Genomic DNA, 27,271 nt, shown 5'->3' on the forward strand with positions numbered 1-27,271 from the left:
CTAATACGTGACCAGGTCCTCAACCGGTATGAATTAGTGTCGCTCCAATGGAGCTCTGCTGATTTACACCAAGGGGCATGGTCTGATCTGTTCAGGCGAGGCAGGGCCAAACTATAAGAATCTTGGTCCTTCCCTAGACTCAAACATAGCTTTTGAAAGCTCTGCCCTTAGACACATGTGCTTAACTCATTGAAGCATCCACGTGCAGAATTTGGCCCTTTATCTTAGACCACTGATGTTTCCCAGCCTCCGGGTGTGTGTGAATGTCCCTATGCACTATGGGCCAGATTCACTATGGGTGTATATGGGTGAAGTCAATGAAGATGAACACCCGCTGTGGATCTGGTCCATCATGTGTTTTCCCTAGTTTCCAGAGGTTTATATTTCATGTCTAGTCTGGAATCAAGCAGGTGTTTCCTTGGACGTTGGTTATTTTTCTTTCCTGCTTCCTTCCCTCACCGGAGCTGCTTGCTCCTGTTAAATCCCTGAAGTAATTAAGGTGGCTGTGGCAGCAACAGGGGCCAAAGCATCACATGACAAAATCAGAACCCATCTATCCCAGAATGAAGAGCTCCAAGCTTTGTGGAGCCGGGAATCCTGCCCTCTCTGTTCCCTTATTCCCAGCCAGGGTAGATCTTCCGGTTTGCACAGCTGGCCCTGAGACAATCAAGTTCTGAGACTCAACTGAAAAGTCTGAATGCTGGAGTCGAGGGCTGAGGCTGAGAGTGCAAACAAAACATTTTTGGTCCTGCGCTGCAGAAAGTCTTGCGCAGAGCTTTCCACCTGCATAATGTGGGGGTCCATCATGCTGTGACACTGAGCAACAATGGGACTTGGCCGGCAAAGCAGCTGCTGCATGAAACCCAGTTACAGCTCACACACACAGCCCAGATCTTTCCCAGACCTCCTGCCACTAGCAGCCTGTGAGCCAGAAGGGTGAGCTGGGTAACAGCATGCAAACACCAATCCCACAGCCATCCCGAGTCTTTTCTTAACCGGGGTAGGGTTTGCCTAGACCAAATGTGCAACCAGGAATCAGCCTGTTCATGCGGTCAGCATTGAAAGCAACCTGTTCTGGGAAAGGAGGGGAAGCTGGGTACAGCCCAGTTGCACGAAAGGTTCTGGGTGCTAAAAACTGGGGGATCCCTCTGTGAAGGAGACAGGAATGAGGCCCTGGTGTCCTTCCCCGGTGATCATTAGAGTGCATACTCTGCACAGTTGTGAGGGGGTTTGTAGAGGAAAGGCCAAACCTATTGCTTTCTTGTCTCCAGAGCACCAAATTAAAGCTGGCCAAGGAGTTATCGGACATCATCATCTACTGCAAGAGCGTCCACTTCCAGGGCTTCGACAACACCACCTCTCCCCTCGCCTTCTATGAGATGTCGTCCTTCACCGAGAGCAAAGCCCAGAAACTGGCGCAGGAGTCTGGTACGTGCCTCCGGCCTTGTCAACAGTCTTTGCTAGTCCCCTTGTCCGTGAACCCACACATTCGGTGCTCACTTCCTTCTCTAGTCTTTCCATGCGAAGATTCACTTTTAAAGGCAAGATGTCCAGAAGAAGAGAGTCCTCTCCTACATGATTGGTAGCACCTTAGAATCTAAAAACAACTTTGCATTGTCTCTCTATGTATAAATGGCAACTTACCTCCCTACCCCACCATTAAGTATTTGTGCTGCGTTCAGTGCTGTCTCCTGGATCTCTTTTGTAATCCACAACTGGTACCCTAAGGGTATTTTAGCCAGAGCAGCATTTTACATGCTTTAAGCATGGTAGTAAAAATCATAAACAGATATTGTAATGTGGTGAATTTTGTGTGTGTGTGTAATGTATGTACACCACTGCAGTTTGCTGGACAGAATTATTTCAGCTATGTCTCACAGATGGGTTTCATAGGCCCTATACTGCATGCACCCAATAGAGAGTCCCATTTAGGCTGAAGCAGAAAGAGCCTGTTCCTTTAGAGTACAAGACTCTTGGTTCTGTCCCTTTGTCACTGTGAAATACTGAGCGTACAGCATAGTGGCCATTGTGTACGACGCAGTAACACCCAAGAAGCTTTGAGGTGGCCAGAGATTTATTATAATATCTTCTTGCACTGAACTGTAGAACTTCCTGCTCCATTAATATCCCTTCATATTAATGTGGGAGCAGAAATGGTGTCTGTATGGCATATGGTGTTCAAGCAGTTTTGAATGGACACATAGGTCACAGGGGCTGTTTCTGTTGCCTGATTGGATGAGTTTAGCTCTCAGAATCAAGTTTCTTGTGTGAATAGTTGCTCTTTGAATTCTGCTTTCTGTGAATGTTCTGCATTATCCCTGTCACATTAACTATTTCGGTCAGCATTCCTGCCAGAATATTCATCTGCTTTAGTATTCACAAGGCAGAACCACTTCATTGAAAAATTCGAATACTTGCTCTGCTCTCGTTCCCAGTGGCTCAGGATGGGAACTGTATGCAAAATGACTGCAGGTTTGGGCGAGGGTTCAAGTTACTTAGTGAATGAGAGTCCACTTTGGAGTGAGCGCCACCAGATTAGTGATCAAATGTGGATGAGGAGGCACCTAAAAGATTTGGTCTCTTTGGCTGGGTATGTCACCGAAAGAAGCAGTGGAAGTGATTTTGTGACAGTGTGTCTGATAAAGGGAAAGAAGTGGTGACAGAATATACTCCTGTGTTCACACTCTATACACCATTGTAATAACGTTTGTACAAGGTGTGCCGCTTAAGGAATCATTTAAAAACTCATAATTTGCTGGTCAGTATTGCCCTGGTAAAGTATGTGTGGCGACATTGAGAAGTGATAAGATTTCCCTCTATGATGTTATTAACACACGTTCCAAAGGCCACAGCCCTGCCCATGCAGAAGTCAGGTCAGTCCTAAACAAAGGAATATGTGCTTGCCTTAATATGTATTTTAGCAGTAAGCTGAGTCATCAAGCAGGGAGGGACAGCAAAGGAAGTTCAAACAGGTGAAAAAACCCAGCAGGGAATATCCTTCCACATAGGCTCTGTGTTTCCTGGGTCTCAGCTAGCAATGTTTTTCAAGAAATTATAAAAAGGAGGGACAAACACCCCAAGGCACTCCTTTCTTTCTCTCCCTACCCATCCCATTCACTCCACCTGAAGAGACAAAGGAAGCCACCATGGGACTCTGGGGGAGGGGTCCTGACCTGAAGAGTTTGGTCAGTAAGACTGCTGCTAAAACATGTGGTGAGAAAACTCTGCTTCGAATCTAACAGAATATGTTAAGTTTGGCACCAGGAAGTGTTTTCTCTTTATTTTTCTGGTAGCATTTCTGGCTTGTGTGCCTCATTACTTGGACTCACTTAAAATCTATTTTGTTATCTTTAATAAACTTGTTTTATTGTTTTATCTAATCCAGTGTGTTCAAGTTGAAGTGTCTGGGTAACTCCTTTTGGGGTAACAAGTTGTGTGCATATTATTCCCTTAAAGGAATAATGGACTCAGAATATTTGTACTGTCCAGGCGAGGGTTGGGCCGTACAGGACATACATTTCTGGGGGAAATCCAGGATGCCGGGGGGGTGTTGGGGTCACCCTGCAATATAATCAGGCTGGTAAGAGCCATTGTATGGTTGGCTGCAGCACACACACAGATGTAACTGGGCGTGACTTACATGCTGGAGGCTGTTTCTGAGCAGTCCAGGTTGGAGGCTACAGCAGCGAGGCATTGTAAAGGGCACCCCAGGTTACAGGGTGGGGTGACGCAGCTGCTCATTAGTCTGGATTGTACCCTGGTATGTCACAGAAGAGTTCTATGCAAAGTTAAAAGACAGGCTAAGTAGAAAGGTAAAGGAGCTGCATATCATTAAAAAGGAATAGAAATAGCACAAATCACTCAAAAGGGTGTTTGTATCTGTTTCTCTAGGAACCAGTTTTATTCATCATAACATCAGGCATTTGAGCCGGGTCTATCCTGCTGGCTGGAGGACAGATTCTTCCAACTATAACCCAGTTGACTTGTGGAACGTTGGCTGTCAGATCGGTAAGTGCAATTGAAAGCTACCAGGTTGAAAATCGGAACCAGATCAACAGGGACCTAAATGTTGTTAGTATTTGATTGACCTGTGTGTGGCCTCAGTCCCTGAAGAGAGGACCTCCCGCCCCAAACCGCCCCCCCCGGGATCCCACCCCCTATCCAACCCTGCCTGCTCCCTGTCCCCTGACTTCCCCGACCTATCCACACCTCTGCCCCATGCCCTATCCAACCCCCCCTGTTCCCTGACCCCTGACTGCCCCAGAACCTCCGCCCCATCCAACCGCCCCCTGCACCCTGTCCCCTGACTGCCCCCCAGGACCCCCCACCCCTAACCACTCCCTGTCCCCTGACTGCCCCCCGGCACCCCCTACCCAATCCCCCGCTGCCCCGCGCGCCGCCGCCACCCCCTTACCATGCCTCTCAGAGCGGCAGGAGCTCGCAGCCCCGCTACCCGCGTGGCGCCATAACTACATGAGAGGGGCTGGGGGTGAGCCTCCCGAGACAGGAGCTCAGGGGCCGGGCTGGATGTGGCCTGCGGGCCGTAGTTTGCCCACCTCTGCTCTAGTATACTACGCTATGCTGTGCTGTGCAGGTTCTTATACTGTGCTTATCGCTGCAGTATCTGAGCACATTCTAGCAATGCATTAAACAGCCATGATTCATATCTGTCGTGAGTTGTTTGTTTTCTGTGAGACAGTGAACTCTTGATATTCGTGTTTAACAAATGGAGAACTGAGAGACAGAAGATACGCGCCCAAGGTCAGACGGAAAACCTGCAGCTAGCTAGGAATGAATGTAGACCTCCTGAGTCCCAGTGTTGTGCTGTCACTCTGAAGCTCCATACTTCCTCATTTCCTGTAGCTGCTTCCTGTATTCAAAGCGTAATGTAGGTAATAAGAACAGGAGGACTTGTGGCACCTTAGAGACTAACAAATTTATTTGAGCATAAGCTTTCGTGAGCTACAGCTGTACATTAGCTCACGAAAGCTTATGCTCAAATAAATTTGTTAGTCTCTAAGGTGCTGCAAGTCCTCCTTTTCTTTTTGCGGATACAGACTAACACGGCTGTTACTCTGAAACCTAATGTAGGTAATGTAATTGTGCATGTTCCATGCCTAACTGATAGAACAGTATTTCTCAATGACCGGTTCCTGGACTGGCATCGGTTCCTGAGATCTCCCTGACACAGTTCAGGAAGGCAGCAAGCCAGTCCCTGGTATCAGAAAGGTTGAGAAACACTGCACTAGAGTGCACCAGTATGGTTCAAGACCCATAGTAGTGGAGGAATGTAGTGTGGCAGAGTAAGCAGTAACAGCAGCTGAATAAGCAAGCTGGTTATTTAGCCCGTTGTCTGTGCCTTAGCTGGTGAGTTCCTGGGTCCAAACGTAGCAGATCTAACACAAAGTAACAATCTTTTAAAATTCGTGGAACACTGAAACTTTGAGGAGATACGAATGTTTCAAAAACAAATTGTGAAAACAAGGGCTCCATGAAGCTACTCGTGAAATAAAGTATTTTTGCCCATTCCCCACCCCCCTGGGGGGAAGATGGTCCAATGGTTAGAAAAAGTGCTTGAGGGTCTGGCATTCTGGGTTCTATTCCCAAATACCTCTGTGACCTTGGAGAATTCACTGAGACCAACATGGGTGCTGAAAATTAGGAACCTACATCCATATTTGGGCACCTGATTAAGTGGGCAGATTTCAAAGGTGCTGAGCGTGCACACAGCTCTCTCTGAAATCTGTATTAATTTATTTGTGTTTTATTTATCAGAGGAAAAATAGAGGTGTGAACGAGAGGATCATTTTTGTCTTTAATTTTTGTAGGGCACTTAGGACTTAGTGGTCACGGTGGAAAACCAGCTAAACATGAGCTCCCGCTACCATGTGGTGGCAAGGAGCGTTAAGACGATCCTCGGATGTATAAGCAGAGGAATATCGAGTCGAAGCAGAGGAGTGGTATTGTCTCTGTGTGAGGCACTTGTGAGACCACTACTGGACACAGTGTCCAGTTCTGGTGTACACACTTCAGAAAAGGTGTTGATAACATGGAGAGGGGCTCGGAAAAGAGCTACCACAATCATCCAAGGTCTGGAAAACATGTCGTATAGTGAGAGAGTAAAGAAGTTCAGTCTATTTAGTCTAGCCAAGAGAAGTTTGAGAGGTGATTTGATCAGTCTATAAGGCTCAGATTCTCCAAAGGTGTCTAAATACCTTTAAAGATCTGGGTCTAAGTAATTACATGGAGATTTCTGAAAATAGAGAGCTTCTTTATCTAGCAGACAAAGGCCTAAAAATCTCCGATGGCTGGAAACTGACGCTGGATACATTCAGACTGGAAGAAAAGTACAGTTTTCAGTGAGTTAAATAGCCATTGAAACAACTTACCTATGGATGTGGTGGGTTCTTCAGCACTGGAGTCTTTTAACCATATTGAATGTCTTTCTAAAAGATACACTCCATTTCAACCTGACGGTGTAGTCTCAGTTTAGGAATCACTGGGTGAAATTCTGTGTTATGCAGGAGGTCAGACTAGATGGTCAGGATGGTCCCTTTAAAATCTGTGAAATCCTCAGGTGAAAAGGGCTGTAGGAAGCGAAGTTTATCACTATTGTGCTGCAGATCACGAAGGCAAATCTTTATATGCATGAAGGTAGCTGTATAGTGTGAAAAATCACTAGAAAACCACTTGTGCTGGGTTACAGGAAGGTGAATTTTATTTTTTGTTCCAGTTGCCTTGAATTTCCAGACGCCAGGACCAGAAATGGATGTTTACCAGGGTCGATTCCAGGACAATGGGTTTTCTGGGTATGTCTTAAAGCCAGAATTCCTTCGGGACAAGCAATCCAAGTTCAATCCAAAATCCATCACAGAAGGAGTCTGGTGGATGCGGAAGAAACTCCAGATTAAAGTAAGAATTGGAGTAGGAAAATTGTAACAGCAATGCCAACTTTGTGTGCTTCTACAGATCTAAATTCTGCCACCTCTACCCGCACTGAGCAGTACCTTCACAGCCCCGATTCACCAAGTTTGAAACTCCTGCTTAAATCCAGCACTAGTCATCAAAGTTGTTAATCATGTGCACAAATCCCATTGACTTCAGTCTGAATTGGGGCCTCTGCGAGAATTCCTTTCAAAGCCAAAGGGACTACTCAGAAAGTAAGGCCCCAGTTCAGCAAAGACTCACGCACATGCTTAACTTGATGCACAGAGTAGTCATTGGGATTATTCAGTGTTCATAAAGGGAAGAAGATATGTAAATCTTGGTAGGATTGGGGCCTATGGTACTATAAGGTCTTTGGGGCAGGGGCTGTCTTGTTCTGTGTTTGAACAGTGCCTAGCACAGTGGGGTCTTGATCTGTGACTGCAGCTGCTAAGACTATCACAATTCAAATAATAAATTATAATAATAATGCGTTGGGGTGGCAGAGCCCAGCTCACAGAAAGCACTGTCTTTTCATGACTTCACCTTCTTGGTTTAGTATAAAACGTGTGAAAAGGATAAAACAAGGGTAGTCAAGGCTCATATGTCATTATTTATTGTTATGGTTACAAGCATTTATTTGGCAAACATCCTTCAGTATTGGTTCAGGGTATAAACCGCTCATCAGCAGGGGTCCATTAGGAATTCCTTCTCCCTGCCCCTTGCCAGGGCTATTGGAGCATTGCACAGTTGACCAAGAATACTGTGGCCGTTTCACACCTTTCCCCGAAGCATCAGGTGCTGGAGTCAGGATGCAAGTTTTGAGAGAACCGTGGTCTGACTTGCTATGGCAGACCCTGTGTTCCCAAAGGATATTGCCTTGAGAAAAGAGATGACAGTTCTGAAAATCAAGTCTCATCCTGAACGTGTGCTACTGTCCCCTCTGCTTCCTCTGCAGATCATCTCCGGCCAGCAGCTGCCCAAGGTGAACAAAAGCAAAAACTCCATCGTTGATGCAAGGGTGACAGTCGAGATCCATGGGGTCCAGCGGGACAATGACAAGAAACAAACCAAAGTAATTGAAAACAACGGTAAGAGGGATTTCTGTATCACAGCTTAGCTTCACACACCATCAGAGCATCCCAAGACCTTGCTGGCATGGTTTCACTCTGTACACAAGTAATGTCATGTAATTTACACTCTAACATGCTTTCATGTGATGACATGCTCCAAAGTGCAGCTAATCATGGCCTCCCCTAACCCACCCTGATGTGCCCACCGGCAGGTAGAACAGCTCATGGTACAGAGCAGCAGGCTCAGATCTGGGCCTGCTGCCATGCCTAAGCTCCTGGTTATGGACAGTGGGCCAGATTCTGAGCTCATTAACACTGGTGCAAATACAGGATAACTTCATGGATTTGTTTCCATTGGACTCAGGCCTCAATAGCTTTTCAGAAGGAAAGAAATTTCCTCTGGCGGGATCAGCCTGTCCTTTGCAAGGAAGCTACTGTGCGGCCTGCTCTCAAGCCCGGAGAGGATTCATGAGAGGCCACAGTCTTATGCTTCTGCACTGGCTATGCCACTGTTTCCCTTGCCCCTGGACTTGTCTGCTGGGATCCGTCCCCTCTGTACACGAGTCTGGTGTCACCCATTCAATGGGCTGCGTGGACTGAACCACGCTCCTCATAGCACGGAGCTTACACTCTTTGATGGGACAGGGTGGGGAAGCTTCGTATCTGTCCTGTGGATAAATACAGGACTTAATTCACCAGGGAAGCCAAACTGGCACCTTTCACTGGTGCTAAATTCTCATACATCAAGGAGGACGTCTAGGAGGAAGGATGAAAAGCCTTATGGTTACAGACTGTGACCCTGGAGAGCTGGGTTCAATTCCTGCTCTGCCACAGACTTCCTCAGAGCCTTGAGCAAGTCACTTATTCTCTACTACATGCAGTTCCCAATCAGCAAAATGGAGACGATAATACGTCCTTCCTCACGGGCTGTTGTGAGGATGGATCATTAGTAACAGTGAGGCTATCTGATACTGCACTGAGGAGGGCCATATAAATACCTAGAGCAAGAAATAACTTAGATTCCTTTCCTGCAAGACTGATCCAGGCAGTAAATAGCTGTCAAATCAACATACACATTCCTCACAGAGATAGGGAAATACGCCGCTCACAACACACACAGAGACTACATTATTGTGTGGAATCAAAGCCAAGTGCATATAAACACCGTGCACATTTTCTCCAGGGCTAGCGGTGTTTCCCTTTTCCTCCTTTCCTTCCTTCCTGGTTTAGATTTCAGTTAGTAAAACGTGGCCCCGCTGCAAAAGTTCTTGTCCGTTTCCTTTCAGGCACATGCCTGTGGGTTTAGAACCACGTCAGTAACTTTCCCACCAAACTCTGCACTGTGCATATAACATCACAAGGTCTGGATCTACAGAGCTGCTTTGCCCCCCCGCCCCCCCTCGCTCCCTGTGACTTCGGGGAGGTTACTGGCAGGAATGTTTACAGAAACAGGGACTTTTAAGTGAATGTTGCAAAATGGGATGGGAATTCCACATTTGTTATTGTCACTATTTGAGCTGGAAACCTGATACAAGTTACATCAAGGGCTATGTCCTGCATGGCCCTGAGGCCCAGATCCTCAAAGGTATTTGGGCACCTAACCCCCATCAGCACTTAAATACCTCTGTGGATCTGAGCCTGAGTGCCCTCAGCTTCCACTGAAGTGAGTGGGGTATTCTCACCTTGCAGGAACAAGTCCCAAATCAGGGAACAGATTCAATGGGAGCTGGGAATGCTCGGGATTTCTGAGTATTAGGCTGTTACCAGGTAGGGGCCATAGAGTACAATGCTGAGCTATTGCTTTGCACGTGCAAATCCCCTAGTGACAAAAGCATAGTCCTGGGGCTAATGCTGTCACATCCGCCCTGGAACAGTCGGTGACTATCTTGCCTTCCCACAAAATCTAAATGGACCGAATGCCATAGATGAGACCTTAATTGTTAGCGCTGCCCTGTCTTATGCACCTTGCTAGGAGGCAACCACACTGCTGAGGCATGATTCCCTCTCTGCTTCCCTCTAGCTTTGGGGGTACAGCAATGTGCTGCTGACCCAAACCAGCAGCAAATTCTGACACCCCCTGCACCAGCACAGCTGTGCTGGTCAGCGCTTTATGGGTGGAGCCAAAGCTCACTCCATTCACCATCTACTTGCTCGTGGGTCTGGGTAGCTGATCTGAGTATCGCGCGCAGGGGAGTTCGTACTATCTCTTATCCCACAGCACAGATGTGTTGTCCAAGTCACAAGGTAGCCTCAGTGATTTACTTAAAGTCAGACAGTGAGTCAGTATCAGAGCTGGGCAGGAAGCTTCTGACTGTCAGCCTGGGTCCCTATGCACTCAGTCACACTTCCTCATCTCCAGCTGACCCAGACCTTTACAACAGATCAGACTGGGCTGGAGATCTTGTGGGATCTCTTACCAGATCCCCAGACATTGCTGCTTTTGCTCAGGCTGCAATATGACCAGAGCAGCCTCTATTCTTCTTTTTGGCATTTCCTGGATGGAACCAGAGGCCTGAGTCAAACAAAGGGTAACGTGTGGTTTGAGTTTGACGCTGGGAATGATCAGTGATCCAAAAGAGGGGATGGCTCTTGTGTCCCTCACAACCAGATTGTCCAATCCCTTGAAGATGGAGAGAAACCCCAGAGGTACCACCTTTGGCTCCAGATCCACTGTTCAGATCTGGGGTTTGTTCCAGCTCTCTGGGCCAGTTTTGAACTCCAGACCTGGATCTCAGGTCAGCTAGTGACCAGCCCACTCTCAGGGTGTAGGTGGGGGCCCAGAGCTGCGTTTATGGTAGGGCTCCTCTCTGTGAAAAGCTGATGCTGTTTTATCACTGGAGAGTGGAGATGACGATAATCCCTTCCAGCTGCGCTATTTCTTTTACTAACTGGTGAATGAAACTTCAGCAGCTCTTTGTGTTAAAAAGGGTCTAACAAAGAAAAGCTGCAGCAGATCTCACTCGGTTTCATCACTGACAAAGTGGCATTGTCCGTATGCAGAAAAGAAATCCCGAATCAAAACTATAAACCAGTTGGACAGAGACCTAATCCTACCTCGGGCAGAACTGCTTACTCAGTCAGTTGGAGCTTTGCCTGAATCAAGACTGCAGGGCTGGGCCTGTTGAATTCTCTCTGGCACTCAGGGCTGTTCTCCTGAACTGTTGCACTTGTTCCTGTTCGTCTTAGACTTATCCCCATATGGGACAACTGTTTTGCTGATTGCAGCAGCAATTTGCATCTGAACCACCCACTACATCATTGGAGAAGTATCCTGCTGCTTCTAAAAAGACACACTATGAACCACAATTCGTGCTAGGTCAGGTAGCCGTGCCATGTACTCACAACAGGGAGGCAGGGAATTTCGGATGAAAGAGGGATTTTCTCTTTCCCCTTAAGATTTATCTGTTGAATTCCTGGGGTCAATTCAGAGAATACTTGTGCAGCACTGTATCCTGCAGATCTCTGCTCACCTTGGTGACCTACTTGACATCAACACTCAACCGGAGTCAATGTTGGTTATTCCCAAATGGGAATTTACAGCCTCCGAGTTAGTTCACCATGGAAGGGCTTCTGCAGAGTACCAAGAGGAGAAGGCAAATCCCCCACAACTAGAAGAGAGCCACTGGGTCTTGTGGCAGCAGAGGGGACCCCATGAGCCAAAGTATGGTCAGAAATGCCCCAGTAGAGTGAAAACGCTTGTTTCAGTCAGATGATTTTGTGGTTCACATTGTTCCAATCAGTTCATAGATTTCTAGGGTGAAATCTGGGCCTCACTGAGGTCAGTGGCAAAACGCTCATTGATTTCTGTGGGACTGAGATTTCATGCATGAATTTTAAGGCCAGAAGAGACCGTTCAGATCATCTGGTCTGACCTCCTGCATAATGCAGGCCAGAGAATTTCACCCCGTGTTAGCTTGTGGCTGAGCGGGAGCATATCTCCCAGCATGACATCCCATCTTGATTTCAACTTGGCATGACTGTTTTTATTTTTCTGCTCCCTTGCTCAGGGTTTAACCCAAACTGGGATGAAGAGTTTGAATTTGACGTTGATGTCCCCGAACTTGCTCTGGTCCGTTTTGTGGTGGAAGACTTCGATGTATCAACCAAAAATGACTTCATTGGACAGTACACCATCCCCTTTACTTGTCTAAAACAAGGTAAGGAGCTTTGTCTGTAGCAGAGCAAGCCACACCGGCTCGGCCCTATAAAAACAAGCGGTGCCCTAGAGAGGATTTTCCCACATGACCAGCTGTTACCCTGGGACCACTTGCTCGTTCAGTGACTGCCTGAGTCTTTGTTAGGATTAGGGTAACATGGCCTCCAGAGACTTCCCTTAAAGGCCCAGCATAAGCCAGTACATTGGCTGCTGCGGAATGGTGTCATTGTGTTGGAGACCAGAGTAATACATTGTAACAAAGGAAAACACGCACGGTGGATTCACTCGCATTCATTCAGCAGGAAACAGGATGTGGTTTGAGCATACTCTGAAATAAAGCAGCCTCACTTCAGCATGCTTTCGGCCGGCCTCCGAAAGGCCAGGTAGTACAGGAAGCAGTGATGTTAATTCAGAAGGCAGTTCACTCCCGTCAGGGTCAGGCACAATACGAAACCAAGGGTCTGAACACTTGTGATCATGAGTGATCTATTGTAAGCGTAGTGGGATCAGACCCAGTTTCTGGTCAAATGTGAACTCTGCCCATTGTATTCCTAGCAACTTAATAACCACTGTAATTAGGGTTGGATAAATAGGGACCTTTAAAAACAATCAGCGTATATTGTTTATGGAGTAGCATCTATAGGGAAGCAGTGATTAGGGTAGGGTGGCAGTAGTAGGATTCCTGGTTCCTATTCTTGGCTCTCCCAGTGCCTGTGAGCCGCTGGGCAAGTCACTTAAACCTAACATATTCACTGAACAGCTAATGCTTGTGGAGGGCTTTGAGATCCTCAGATGGAAAGAGCTGTAGAAGCGGTGTAAAGTGTAATTGTGGAGCCATACCATATCACTGTATTGTACCATAACACAGTGCACTATTGTACCTGTTATATATGGCCCAAAGTTACAGGTCAGGGAAGGAGAGGACTCGGGCGTAGGAAATGGAAGTGATGTGGGACAGTCACTCTTTAGCATTGCAGTAGAAATGCCCCTACTCCTACGTATGAAAAATAAGCAGCTTTCTCACGTCTTTACATCCAATCCCATGTTGTTGCATGTAAAACATTCAGAGTAGCAACCACATCAGGACTTGAAACTGAACGCTCGTGTCTGTGTATTTACTCATTCCAGGCTACCGCCACATTCATCTTTTGACCAAGAATGGGGACCCGTATCCATCAGCCATGCTTTTTGTGCACATCAATATTCTGGACAATAATTAGAAACAGCAGAGAAACTCATCTTTCAAGAATCAATGGACACTGCTACAGACTAAAAATGAACCGAAATCTGCCCTCATCCCTACCCTGTGCAATCCCCAGTGCCTTCTCTGGGCTTGGAAGAGGTATAAGTCAGTGCAGCCTGACTCCCATGCTGCTAAAAATACCCTTTATTCTGTACACACCCTCCATTCATTATGCCGAAAATATTCTGACCTTGCTGTTGAGATTTTGTTAATAAGACTATTCAACACATTTTGATTTTTAATGAATGGTAATTCTAATTACCTTACTTCTGTTTTTATAGAGCAGTTTAGGGATTTTAAATGGATTTTAGATTTAGTTAAGGGTATTGTGTTTGTTCAGTGGAGGGCAGATGTGACCCTTGCATCCTTGTCATTGTAAGGATGCACATCGAAACTTTGTATAAGCAATATACGGTGGACAAATAAGCCCTGATCCAAAGGCCAGTGAAGTCAGTGGACAGACACCTGTTGGCTTCAGATCAGGCCTGTCCTCCACTCTTTTAAATCCTAAACTGAGACACAGTTGTGTCCTCTTTACTACAGTATAAAAAGCTACACTACAAAGATCACTTTTATTTTGTAATATGATGAAAAAATATGTGAACACTACTCCATGGATGTGCTATTTGCATCCAGCATGAACAGGGCTGAGTCACATTCTTCAAAGGAAAGAAGAAGTTGTAAGTGGGGGGATTCTTTTTTAAACACAGGATGACCACAGAGACTTGTAAGTGTATTTCACAAAAGACAATGTAAGTGTATAAAAGTGAAGGTATGGAAGGTTGTTTTTAAATACAGTAAGTTAAACATTTTCAGTGTGTATGGAAAACATCTTTTTGAATAAGGAGATGCTGAGAAAAAAGCAGTAGAAAGAATAATTTTAAATGTTTATCTGGTTATTATTTCACTGGATGGAACCGAACATCATAGCACAGTAAAAAGAGGTGGCAGCTCTCTGAAAATGAAAGCAGGAAGGTGTGTGGGTTGTTTTGTTTTTTCCAAAATACAGCTACAGAGCTAGAGGAATAATGTAGAGAGAAAATAATATATTTTCAAAAATTGTCCACACTTGAGTTACTGATCATACTTCAGACTATTAAAAATGGAAGCATTCTGAAAAATACCTGATTTATTTTTCATCCTTTCTCCTCTTTTGTTACTTCTTGTAATGCATGCCCGAAGATTGTAGGCCTTATCTGTTTCATCGTTCATATTCAGTCAGTTTCACTTTGTGCTAATGCATGACACAATAAGAGGCACAAAACGATTGGGTGAAGGAAAGATGTCAGTGTCTCTTTGCGTCCTTTTCCACTCACTCCCCCACACGCCCTTGGCCCAAAATAGCCCAGGTGAGTGACCTTTAGCCAACACAACAAAACCCCTCTATTCATTAGGGCTTCTGGTGGAAAATGTATTTTGCTGCAGTGTTTGCTAGCAGATATGTTAACCGTTCTTCTGGACACTGCTGTTGGCTGGTGTTCTAAACCATTAGCTGTTTAACTGTTGTTTGGGGACGTCAGATTTGTGTCTAATCATTAAAAATACCCAGCCAAACCCTTACTTTAAATTAGTTTCTGGCAGATAAGGGAGCATAAGTGCTCGTGACAGCAGTACAAGCAGGTAAGCTATATTTCAGCATAGCCTTGTTTTCTACAAACGTCATCTATTGCTACAGGAGCTAACAGCTTCTTATCACAAGGTCTCTTTAATAGCATGCACTCAAGCTATAGAGCACTCCCCGTTCAGGAGTACCCTGATCGCTCACTCTGCTTTCCCTAGCTGCTTACCAAAATTTCCCAGAGCATAGGCCCATGATTCATTTTTATAGTCTTGCGGCAATCAAGAGGGCCCACCTGGGTTTCCCAGGTGCCTCTTATAAAAGAGGCTGCAAAGTGCCTGCTCAGGTCTTTGGCATCAATCTTAGCCCTAAACAACCCCGCCAGAGCATAACCTTTCCTTTTAGCCAGAGGACAAATAGTTGTTTTTGGAGCAGATAGGGCAGGACTTTCATGCTGGCATCCTGTAGCGTATCGATTTGTTATAAACTGGCAGCCAACGCGTGTGTTTGACCGCTTAGGAAGTTCAGACTCCAGGTGGGTGTTGTGTAACTGCTGGGGAGCAGGAGTGTTGGGTCAGAAAAAAATTAGTGGAGAGCCGAAGCCCTGCTTTCGCCTGCCTGCTGAGGCTGTGGCTGCTTTTGAGGGGTTAGTCCCATCCTAGAGGGGGGCCAGGATCAGGGGTGGCTCACCAATAGCCAACCTGGGGCATCCCTGCTTTCTCTGCACTCAGCATTGGCCCAGACTGTGGCGGCTACTTTCTATTTGGCTGGCCAGCGGCTGCTTGAGGCAATCTGCCGGCCCCATCGTCATAGGCTTGGGGCAGCGCATTTGGCATGGTTGCCCCCCTAGCATGAGGCCAAAAATTTGCCAGGCCAAATCTGAGCGAGTGGCGTTGCGACCTGGTGCACAGGGTCACAGCGCCTTGCAAATTTGGCCCGGCTGCCTCTGTCTTGTTGGAGAGGAAACCAGGCCAAATCTGCTGCTTATAGCAGGTGCCTAAAAATCAGAGGGGAACCAAGGTCCTAGGTAGGTCAACTGCTCCCTTGTGCCACAGCAAATGAGGCCCCTATTGGGGAGCGAGTAATGTACTGGCACTGGGTATGGTTATGATGGTTTGTGGTAGTGACGTGTGAGAAAACCGCATGGCCTCTCTGTGCCTCAGTTTCTCATTTGTAAAACAGGGCTCATGAGACTTTACCTTGGTTGTAAAGTGCTATGAGCTGACAAGTGCTCTGTAAGCACAATGTGGTGGTGTTATGCAGAGCCTGTATCTGTGTGCCCTCACCCTGCAAACTCTCCTTCATTATAGGAACTCATACTCACACAAGCCATACCATGGACTTCAGTGGGGTGACGTGTGTGAGGCAGACGTTGCAAGATCTGGCCCCAATGAATAAATTTTAGATGTATAGTGGGGGCTAGACTCCCAAGGGGGTCCCGCCTAGTGGAATTTGCAACCCCAAGTCAGGCACCCAGGCTCCCTATACCATGCATGGGGGACAGTGGGGTACCTAAAAGGGATTCACAGATGCCAGCTTGCTGAGGGGGGAGCTGCCGAAGCTAGCTAATAGGAAGTGCTGAGGAGAGGGAGGTGGCTGAAGCCCTGCCCCTCAACTAACTCCAGGCCAGAGGGAAGTGTCTACCTCTGCTAAACCAGGTTAGTCCTTTATCAAGGCAAACCAAGGAGATCACAGAGGTGCCCCCCTACCCAATGCCCCACTGACTGGAGTACTCAGCCGGGAAGTGGGAGCCCCAAGTTCAAATCCCAGCTTTGTCTGACTCTGAGCAGGGACTTGAAGCCAGGTCTCCTATCTCCCAGGTGAGGGCCCTGACCACTGGGCTGTAAAGTTGGTCTTGGACTCCCCCTCGCTATTGAATTGTTTATATAAAGTGGAACAGCTTCAGCAGGAGAACTTGAGAGACCCGCCGCAGAATGCCCTGCTAAAGCCACCACAGCTGTGGTTTGTGGGGGCCCCAATCCAGTCGCTGTGCTCTGACACTGCCTGAGACCACCGCCCCGCCCCCCGCCAAAGGCAGTCTGTGGGGAGGAGAAGCCTCCTTTGAGCATCCCACTGGGGCTTAGAGGTGAGCTGGGCACTGAGCTGCCAGGTGGTTTCGCACCTGCCCACCAGCAGAATAGTAGGCACCATGGGGACTTTACTGACAGAAACATAAGTGCCGTGATGGGGACTTCAGACAACTAGAGGGTTAGGCGGCAGCTCAGCGGCGGTGTAGTGAAAGAAGGGGATGCCTGAATATTAGACTTAGGTGCCTACATCCCCCTTGTGAATCTAGCCCGAAGTGTGAAAAGTGCTGTGGTAGTTAAGGGTACAGCTGCACTGCGGCTGGGCTGGGCTGCCCAGCCCGGGCAGCCAGACTTGAGCTCGCGTGGCTAAAAGTAGCAGCATGGACACTGTTGCTTGGGCTGCCACCCACGCTTGGACCCAACAAGGGGGCAGGCGGGCTTGGGCTTGAGGGGCTTCCTTAGCCGCCGCCCCTGCAGCAACGAGCCGAGTTAGTGCATGTCTGTCTCTGCTAGGGTGGCCAGGGACGCATTCCCAGAATACCAGACTTTCCAGGATATCTGGGGACAGCAGGCCCCCGCCCCCCCGGCTGGCATGATGGTGCGTGCGAGGCTGGGCCACGTGGGGGAATGCCATTTTGAAGAGCATGCCCGTGCATGCATGGTGTGTGTGAGTGTGCGTGATTGTGAGGTTATCGGATTAAAATATGACCATATAAATCATTGTTGCAACCACGGTTATATATTTGCAGCAAATCTTGTACAAAAGTTGTCGAGTGAGGTGTCTATGAAAAGGTTAGGAGTTGCTGGTTATGATTATGCTATCTGTATGCATGTGTCATGTTTGTATTTGAAGTTATAAAAGTATTGGCTCTATACCTGGATTTCAAATGTTGGCTCCGGAGGTACCGCCCACAAGGGAGCTAGCCAGCACATCTTGGAGGGCTATTCAAATTAAGTGGCTCATCAAGAGACACTTGGTTGACAATGGACCATGCGAGACGCCAGTCTGCACTGAGTGAACTGTCATGTAAGCGTGCTGTCTGGAGCGAAGGGAAAGGCTTCCTGAAAGGACTGAGCGAAATTGGGCATGGACATGTGACTTGCCCATGTGACTCCAAACGCCATCTTGTTGCTGTCATTTTCCACAGTAAGAACAATGGGATGCCCACCCCATGGCACAAGCTATAAAAGGCCCTGGAAACACCTCCACTTTGTCTTCAATCCTGCTTCTTACCTCTGGAGGGACTTTGCTACAAACTGAAGCTCTGAACAAAGGACTGACCGACCCATCCCAGCTGTGGATGTACTCCAGAGACTGGACTTAAGCCAGCAGTTTATTCCATCGCTGCTACAAGCCTGAACCAAGAACTTTGCATTACTGTATGTAATTGATTTCTTTAACCAATTTTAACTCTCACCTTTCTTTCTTTTTATAAATAAACTGTTAGATTTTAGATACTAAAGGATTGTCATCAGCGTGATTTTTGGGTAAGAGCTAACTTATATATTGACGTGGGTGTGTGGCTAGTCCTTTGGGATCAGAGGAACCTTTTATTTGACGAGACTGGTTGTAAAGAACCACTCATCTCTGAATCCAGTGTTTTTGGTGGTGATATAAGAACTGGAATGCCTGAGGAAACTGCCTTTGTTTTCTTCTTAGGCAGTGTGGTGAAACAGGAGTTTACTTTTCTGGCTGGTTTGGGATATCTTATAAAGAATAACCACCAGTTTTGGGTTGTGTTTGCCCTGTTTCTCAGCAGTTTGTCCTGACTTTGACATCCTCAGTTGTGACCCACTAAGGCACGGGTACAGTCGCACTGGCTGGGGTGGAGCGGCATGCTCCTCAAAATGGGGTCCCCTGTCCAATACCAGACTGTAGCCAGCCAGCCAGCCCCCCCCCTCAGACCAGCATTGCTGGAAACACACGGGAGCCAAAACAACAGGGCACTCAACATAAATTCCAGCACAGCCTTTGAAGCTGTGAGAAGCACAGGTGTGCTGTGACAATGTGCCTCTGGGAACATATACAACGATTAGGCTCACAGCAGGCAGAGGCCCTGTGACAGACATGGCTCTTAGCCCTTACTAAAACAGCATGATGCACACACACCAACATCCTAGGTGGGAAAATATTTACCCTGATAAAAGAAGTGTCCAGTAGTCGAAACTTATTGTTTCTCCCTTGCAAGTGTGAACTACTCTTGCGAGAGCTGGCGTCACCCCGACAGACCAGCCCCAATTTAGCATAGAAAGGAGAAAGAGAATAAAGGAGTACAGAGGTATAAGTAGGGGACCTACAGCACCATGATTTTTGAGTGCTTTTCACTATCTATCTGCTGGTCAGATAAGTGACAGCCTCCCAAGGCTTCTGCAGCTAAGAGGGTCCCTAAGCCTTGTCCCTTATTCGTCTTTCCGCGGAATTGAGTGACCGATCCTGGCTTGGCACCGCTGGAATCGAGAGATGCAAGGAGGGTAAGAAGCACCCACACCTGATCTCCTATCTTTAGTGTACACATATTTTGAAATAGAGCTCTATACTTTCTTTGGGATTGTGGCTTCAGTTTTGTAACTTGTTTGTGTGTGTAACATCTCTACATTTAAATAAGTAGGCACTAGCAATTTTGTAACCACATGATTAGAATCTAGTTTAATAAATTTTGGTAACCATTGTGCATAAGCCTGACTTGTTTCTCTGGTTTACTGTAAAGCAGCCAACACAATTAAAGAACCTCAGCCGTTTTGGCTATAAAGCCTGGCCATTAGGTGAGAGTACTAAGAGCCTAGCGTTGAGTTGTGCCGCCTCCACGGGGCAAACTCTTGGGGCACCTGTCAGTCAATCCTGGCTGCCCGCTGCGAAGGAGCTCTGAGCTCTAGCAGTTAAAGTCACGGGTGGTTAGGACCTTGGGGCATCCGTCAGCCTAGCCCGGGCTGCCCGCCGCGAAGGGACAGTGCGTCCTAGCGGTTAAAGTCACGGATGGTATAAACGGGCATAGCTGGCACCTCACCAAACATCCCTGGCCATCGGCTAACACAGACAAAACCATGTCTGGTTTTGTTTCAGTACTGGATGTGGGACAAATCACCCACAAAGAGGACTGTCTGATTTAAAATAGGCAAGTGGCCTCTCTAGTTGATGCATGCTGGGAATCGTACCTCCCTTCTGCAGTGCAGACACCCTAAGTCTCAGGCCAAAGGCAACGATCTCTCAGCTGGAGCCTGGTGGATCATTTCTCTTCAGCCAGATGAGAGGGTGAGGGGGTGCCGGTTCTTTCTGAAATCACTCAGTGGTTCAGCTGTTTCTGATTGATCCTTATCCTGACAAACCCCAAAATGAAATCAAAAGCATTCGAATGAGGTAGCTAGACTTAAATGGGTCCACAGCAAGGAGGGGCTTGAAAGGAATGACTGCGGTTTCCATAGAGCTATGGCTAATCCAGGCATCTGAGCACACTTCAAACACCCTGATGTAACTATGGCCAGCAATGAAGGATCATAATAACTGAAGCACTGATGTCATCCCCACACTCCCACCAATAGGGTGGCTGGTTCAGGACAACATTTACCCAAGAGAGAAAGGGGTGATCTGTGAAATACCCTCCACACACAGGGTGGTGCCTATTAGTTAGCTTCATATGCGGTGGGGAAATGTCATTAAAGAGAAACAGGCAGCTAGCAAGCTGGGCTGTGTTCAAACTAGTGATGTAAGGATCAAGGCAATCTAGCCAAAACCCAGTCCTTAAGGCCATATGGCTCTTTGATGAGAAACACAGATACTCTCGGCCCATAAGTCTTAATAGACATTGTATTTGTAACTCACTGAGCACAAAGCGGCCTCATACCACACTAATAGGGGCAATGAAAATAGTCAACTTAGTTGGAGGAAGGAACATGTCTGCTGGTGGCTTGTTCTTCTCTGATCTAGGGGGACTGCATCATTTTTAGGCTGTTTATAGAGATGCAGCATATGGCACTGAACCTGCCTCCCCAGGAGGGTGTAAGCTTTTAGCTAGGACATGGGAATAGCTGGAGCGTCTCTCTGTTCCACTCAGCGGGGCCCAAGTAACACACACATACTGCTGCTGCCTTTGCCCCGGAAAATGCAAAAGGAAATGCAGACTCTCAGCCATATGGAAATCATAACTAGCATGGCAGTACATTGGGGACTGCAACACAGGGCCAGAGGGTTGCAGCTCTGACGATGGCCACCTGGAATCTGCTGATTGAACCTGGGACCTCCCAAGCTAAACCATTAGCTGCTACAGTTTAAGCTAAAAAAGCCAAGGCTCTGTAGCTGGGGCTGCCACATTCACTGTCTGTGGACCGGGCACAGAGCAGGATGCGTAACACACACTGACCAGTGGAAAGAAAAGGAGTACTTGTGGCACCTTAGAGACTAACCAATTTATTTGAGCATAAGCTTTCGTGAGCTACAGCTCACTTCATCAGCTGTAGCTCACAAAAGCTTATGCTCAAATAAATTGGTTAGTCTCTAACGTGCCACAAGCACTCCTTTTCTTTTTGCGAATACAGACTAACACGGCTGTTACTCTGAAACTGACCAGTGGGTTACACAGCCCCCCAGCCCTTTCTTTAAGGCTAGTTTCGGGGGGGGGGGGCTCCTGAAACTTTGTGCTGGTGTCTGGTTAAGGTTGAGATTAGACCCTCTGCAGTAACATTCTGGTTGAGAGACTCACTGTACTCTCTGGTTGCAGGTGCAGCTTGTGTTCTGCAAGTTCTGTGGATAAACAGGGTGGGAAGCGACAACCCAGCTGAAGGGTAAGGGGCAGTGAGCCGCTCGGGTAGGGGAGATGTTACACCAGTGTCCTACTCACCTGGGGTTGTTAAAGACCCCACTGATTTTCTTAAGAGTAAGGGTATTAGGGCAGGGATTAACAGCCTGATCCTGTTCCCCTTTGCGTGGGTTCTTCATTCCCTCCTCTAAAGCTGTTCAGAAGCGTGGCCGTGCACTGTTCGACAGCTGCTGCAGTTCAGCCTGGTGGTGAGGGAAGTAATTGCTGGCTAATTTTCAGGGTGTTTTGTGAAGCTCTCTTGATCCTTTGTGATGAAAAACGCCATATGAATGTCAGATCAGCATCGCTGGGCTAGCAGCAGGAAAGTGGAACGCTCCGTCAGACACTGCTGGGAAGTGTTATAAAGTCTAGATATGTGTCCATGAAGGACCATTTCTCTCTGCATTTATGAACTACATACAGCTGAGTAAGCCACTCAAGCTACAAAGGAGACGAGAGCAATGTTTCTGCAGTGGGCTAAAATATCTCTTTGATTTATTGTTTGTAAAAATCTCCTACCAGCTTTTGAGTGACAGCAATAACCCTCTCACTGGGATTTTCCTGTGTGTTACAAGAGCGAGAGTGCAGGTGACCTGCAGTGAAATAGACTGATCTCCTAAATCCTATTGCATGTCTATCTCTCCTGAATCAATCAGATGATATACTTATGGCCCACAGGCAAAGCTTTTAGGCAAGATTCACTGCACTCTATTGAGCAGCAATGTGTAATTGATTAATTGTGGAGCTGCAAAGGGCAAGTCACACAAATGCGATGTGTATAGGAAGGGAATACAATTGGGCATAGCCGTCTGACCACTTTTCAGGGATGACACACACTGATCATATTTGGTGTTCAAAATAGATATGATTATGCAATAAAAATTGGATTACACAGCTGGGTGACTTGTGCCTCTGTTTCACCTGCTTCCTTATTCATGCATCAATAGCTGTCCCCACATCCTTGTTGCCGTTTCTTCTTTGTCTAGCTGATGCGGCTCCTTATTTGCTGCTTGCGTAAACTGTCTCTCTCACTTTGCTTCCCCAATAGATTCTTCTGGGGAGTCGTCTGTGCTCTTCCTCCTACTCTGCTTGGGACGTTGTTTAGATCCTGATCAAGTTCCTATTGACTTTGGTGCTGGGCACTTAAGACGAGACTTACAAAAGTATTTAGGTGCTGAAAGTCAAGGGGAGTTGGGTACCAAATGCAGGTATTTTCATAAGACCTGCTAGGCACCTATTTCTATTTTTAGGTGCCTAAATACCTTTGTACATCTAGCTCTTAGAGCTCAGCTCTGGGTGATGCTGATTTGGATGTCAAAACATGAACCTGGATGTGGTTTTAGACATGTCTAACTGTAAAGGGGTGATATACACATGGCTATCAGCGAGGATGGGACCTTCACAGCAAGACACCTCAACACCCTCTGATCTAAAGGAGAGGGCATTAGGGGTGAGTAAATAGCAGGCTTCTAGCGTTGCTGGAGTCAGGCACTGGAAGGAGACATGATCATCCAGTGTATTATACAGCCACACTTTCATTGTCCTGATAAAGCTGCGTAAGCATGATGGAAAGGGGCAGTTGTGATCCACTGGAATGAACCAGTGTTGGGAGTCAAAGTAGGGCTCTTATACCCAACTCTCACTCTGACCCTCTGTGTCTCCATTAACCTTGCTGGAAGATGGAGAATGACGATCACCCTTTCTGCAACATGCTGTGAGGTCCCCAGCTGACACTGTATTATAGAGAATGTGGGCACTGTGGGCAGCAAACAGGATGAGCTCCCTCACTCAGCCCCCACCCCTGTGCCTGAGCTCTGACCTAGAGGGACTCCCTCCAGGTGCAATTTAGTAGTTCCATTACCACAGTGCATTCAATGCTGGGCCTGCCAGCAGGCACTGCCAATCTTGACGCCAACCATGGTGTACAGATGTCAGCAGGAATGGGATTGGAACTCCCAATGGCAACACCTTTTGCTCATTCCTGACAAGAGCTGGATTTGAACCAGTGACTGACAGCTATTTGGGAAGGTTCTTTTGTTGGTGTTGTTCCCATTAAAAGGGTCAGGCTTTCGTTGGAAAAACCAAGACTCTCTTGGTCTTCAGGTGCTGAAAAACTTTGTTTTCATAGAAATGTAGAGATGGAGAGACCCCTGTGAGGTCATCTAGGCCAACCCCCTGTCCTGAGGCAGGACCAGGTGTACCTAGACCACCCCTGACAGATGGGTGGTTGACCTCAGTTCTGCCCATGAAAAGCCCAACTTTTTCATCAAAAATGAATTTTCTTTTAATGTCTTCAGTGAAACACTGTTTTTTGGACCAAGAAACACTGACATTTTCAACCAGCTCCAGAGAAGCTCTAGAAATTTCTCTGACAATCACAGGAGCCAGCCAATCCCCTTGTTACTTAATAATTTGGATTTTTTTCTTTAGCCACAAGCTAAAACATAAAAAACTGAGGTAAGTGTTACCAAGTTAGAATGTGTTAATATAACGAACACTGTAGCTCTGTCGCCCTCTAGGGGCTGGAACATGTAACAGTTGAGTCGGTTACAGCTCTCATGCTAACTAACCATGTCGCTCAAGCAGTAGAGGCTTATGGTATGAGGGAGGTCGCTGGTATGAGCCCCACCTATGTCCCAGCCAGGGGTGATTTTACATAGGTAGATGCTAGGTCGATTTGATCAGTTCCTCTGAGGTGAGCACTATACAGCAGGTTTGACAAGGGGTCAAAAGTTCCCTTCTATCCTGTTCTGAGCCCCCTTGCTGATGATTACCTGCCGTTCTGATTGACCATAGCATTCAATGAGATGAAGTCAGTGAGTAGCTAAAACACCCATTAACTTCCACTATTTGAACTGTCAGACAATGTCTGGAGTCCTGGCATATGTGATGGAGGCGCTGCCCACTCTAAATACATCAGAAAAGTTAGATTCCATCATCTAAAAACAAGTATGGTGTTTAGCCTCTAGTGAGGCAGAGTTGCTGTGATTCACAGCAGGTATCAAAAAGCAATGAGAAAAAACAGTGGGAGAAAGGGGGAACGGTCTCATGCTCGGTAGCAACCTGCCATGTGATCAGGAAGGGGAATTGCTGACATATGACCACAGGGAATCACACCTTAAACACACACATCCTTGGTGAACCAGAGCCACCTCCGAGTCTGGCTTTCTTCTTACAGCCTGGCAACACCTACAGAACTTTTCATGCCAATATGGTGTCGTGGAAGCAGAATGTCAGAAGCAGGAAGCCTGCTACATAATCAGTGGGGCCACTGAATGAGGAAGGTGGTAAAGGAGCACTCACAGAAGACAAGGCCATTGCAGACAAGCTAAATGAATTCTTTGCCACAGTCTTCACTGCAGAGGGTGTGAGGGACATTCCTACCCCTGAGCCATTCTTTTTAAGTTACAAATGTGAGGAACTGCCCTAGATTGAGATGGCAGTAGAGGAGGTTTTGAAACAAATTGATAAATTGAACAGTAGTACGTCACCAAGGTCAGATGGCATTCACCCAAGTGCTCTGAAGGAACTCAAATACGAAATTGCAGTATGTGGTCTGTAACCTATCCCTTAAATCAGCCTCTGTACCAGATGATTAGAGAATAGCTCTTGTAATGCCCATTTCTAAAAAAAGTCTCCAGGGCTAATCCTGGCAATTACAAGCTGGCAAACCTAGCTTCAGTACCAGGCAAATTGGCTGAAAGTATAGTAAAGAACAGAATGATCAGACACATTGCCAAACACAGTATGTTGAGGAGGCATCAACAGAGCTTTTGTAAAGGGAAATCAAGCCTCGCCAATCTATTAGAATTCTTTGAGGGTGTCAACAAACGTGGACAAGGGTGATCCAGTTGGTCCAGTGCCCTTGAACTTTCAGAAAGCCTTTGACAAGATCCCTCACCAAAGGCTCTTAGGCAAAGTAAGCCATAATGGGATGAGAGGGAAGGTCTTCTCATGGATCAGTAACTGGTTACAAAATAGGAAACAAAGGGTAGGAATAAATGGTCAGTTTTCACAACGGAGAGAGGTGAACAGAAGAGTCCTCCAAGCATCTGTGCTAGGACTAGTGCTGTTCATAAATGAGCTGTAAGAAGGGTAAGCAGTGAGGTAGCAAAGTTTGCAGATGATACAAAATTACTCAAGATAGTTAAGTCCAAAGCTGATTGGGAAGTTACAAAGAAATCTCACAAAACTGGATGACTGGGCAACAAAATGGCAGATGAAATTCAATGTTGATAAATGTGAAATAATGTTCACTGGAAAACATAATCCCAAATACACATACCAAGTGAAGAGGTATAAATGAGCTTTTACCACTCAAGAAAGAGATCTTGGAGTCACTGTGGATAGTTCTCTGAAAACATCTGCTCAATGTACAGTGGCCATCAAAAAAGCTAGTAGAATGTTAGGAACCATTACAAAAGGGATAGACAATAAGACCAAAAATATCATAATGCCACTATATAAATCCATCGCACACCCACACCTTGAATACTGTGTGTAGCTCTGATCGCCCCGTCTCCAAAAAGATATAATAGAATTGGAAAAAGTAGAGAGAAAGGCAACAAAAATGATTAGGGGTAGGGAACAGCTTCCATACAAGGAGAGATTAAAAAGTCTGTGACTGTTCACCTTAGAAAAGAGACGACTAAAGGGGAGATTTGATAGAGGTTTATTCAATCATGAATGATGTCGAGCAAGTGAATAAGGAAGAATAGTTTACCCCTTCACTTAGCACCAAAACCAGGGGTCACCCAATCAAATTAATAGACAGTGGGTTTAAAAACAAACATCTTCACACAATGCATTGACAACCTGTGGAATTCATTGCCAGGGGACATTGTGAAGGCCCAAAGTATAACTGGGCTCAAGAAAGAGTTAAATAAGTTCATGGAGGATAGGTCCATCACTTGTTATTAGCCAAGATGATCAGGGATGAACCCCCATGCTCTGGGCATCCATAAACCTCTGACTGTCAGAAGCTGGGACTGGATGACAGGATGGATCACTTGATAAATTTCCCTGTTCTGTTCATTCCCTTTGAAGCATCTGGCACCAGCCACTGATGGAAGACAGGATACTGGGCTAGATGGACCATTGGTTTGATCCAGTGTGGCCATTTGTATGTCAATTGTCTGATGCCTGAATGTGCAGTACTGTTGTAGCCCTGCTGGCTGTGCCCAGTGCATCATAGATCCCCCCTCCCATTGACTTCGATGATCTCTGGATCAGGCTTTTAAAGCAAAACAGGGACAGCAATAATACAGGAAATAAATATTCAGGTATTGAGTATGAAACCAGAATGAAGAATGTTGCCACTCCTTAAATACAAGACTGTTTAGAACCTATCACCTTGAGGTCACCAATTCCAATCCAGCGTAGCTCCGCAGCAACCAAAATTTGTTACCATCTGTTGGCTAGTTGGTGGCCTATATGATATGAGTTGTTGGCGTAAAGGATTGTCTACACTGTACACCAATGCACACTATGATTTCTAAAG

At 46.6% G+C, this 27,271-nt stretch overlaps 1 protein-coding gene across 1 annotated transcript in view; it reads left to right on the forward strand.

Moving 5' to 3' along the window:
- The window catches only part of PLCD1 (phospholipase C delta 1), an 80,538-nt gene extending 66,033 nt beyond the window's left edge, over window positions 1-14,505 (forward strand). The window contains exons 10-15 of the mRNA XM_037891175.2: window positions 1,272-1,428; window positions 3,892-4,008; window positions 6,734-6,912; window positions 7,883-8,015; window positions 12,005-12,154; window positions 13,282-14,505. Coding sequence (XP_037747103.1) covers window positions 1,272-1,428; window positions 3,892-4,008; window positions 6,734-6,912; window positions 7,883-8,015; window positions 12,005-12,154; window positions 13,282-13,373 — 828 coding nt within the window. The 3' untranslated portion in view covers window positions 13,374-14,505. The remainder of the gene's footprint in view (window positions 1-1,271; window positions 1,429-3,891; window positions 4,009-6,733; window positions 6,913-7,882; window positions 8,016-12,004; window positions 12,155-13,281) is intronic.
- Window positions 14,506-27,271: the final 12,766 nt, after the last annotated feature.

This window comes from Chelonia mydas, chromosome 2 (assembly GCF_015237465.2).
Source record: "Chelonia mydas isolate rCheMyd1 chromosome 2, rCheMyd1.pri.v2, whole genome shotgun sequence".
Classification (NCBI taxonomy): domain Eukaryota; kingdom Metazoa; phylum Chordata; order Testudines; family Cheloniidae; genus Chelonia; species Chelonia mydas.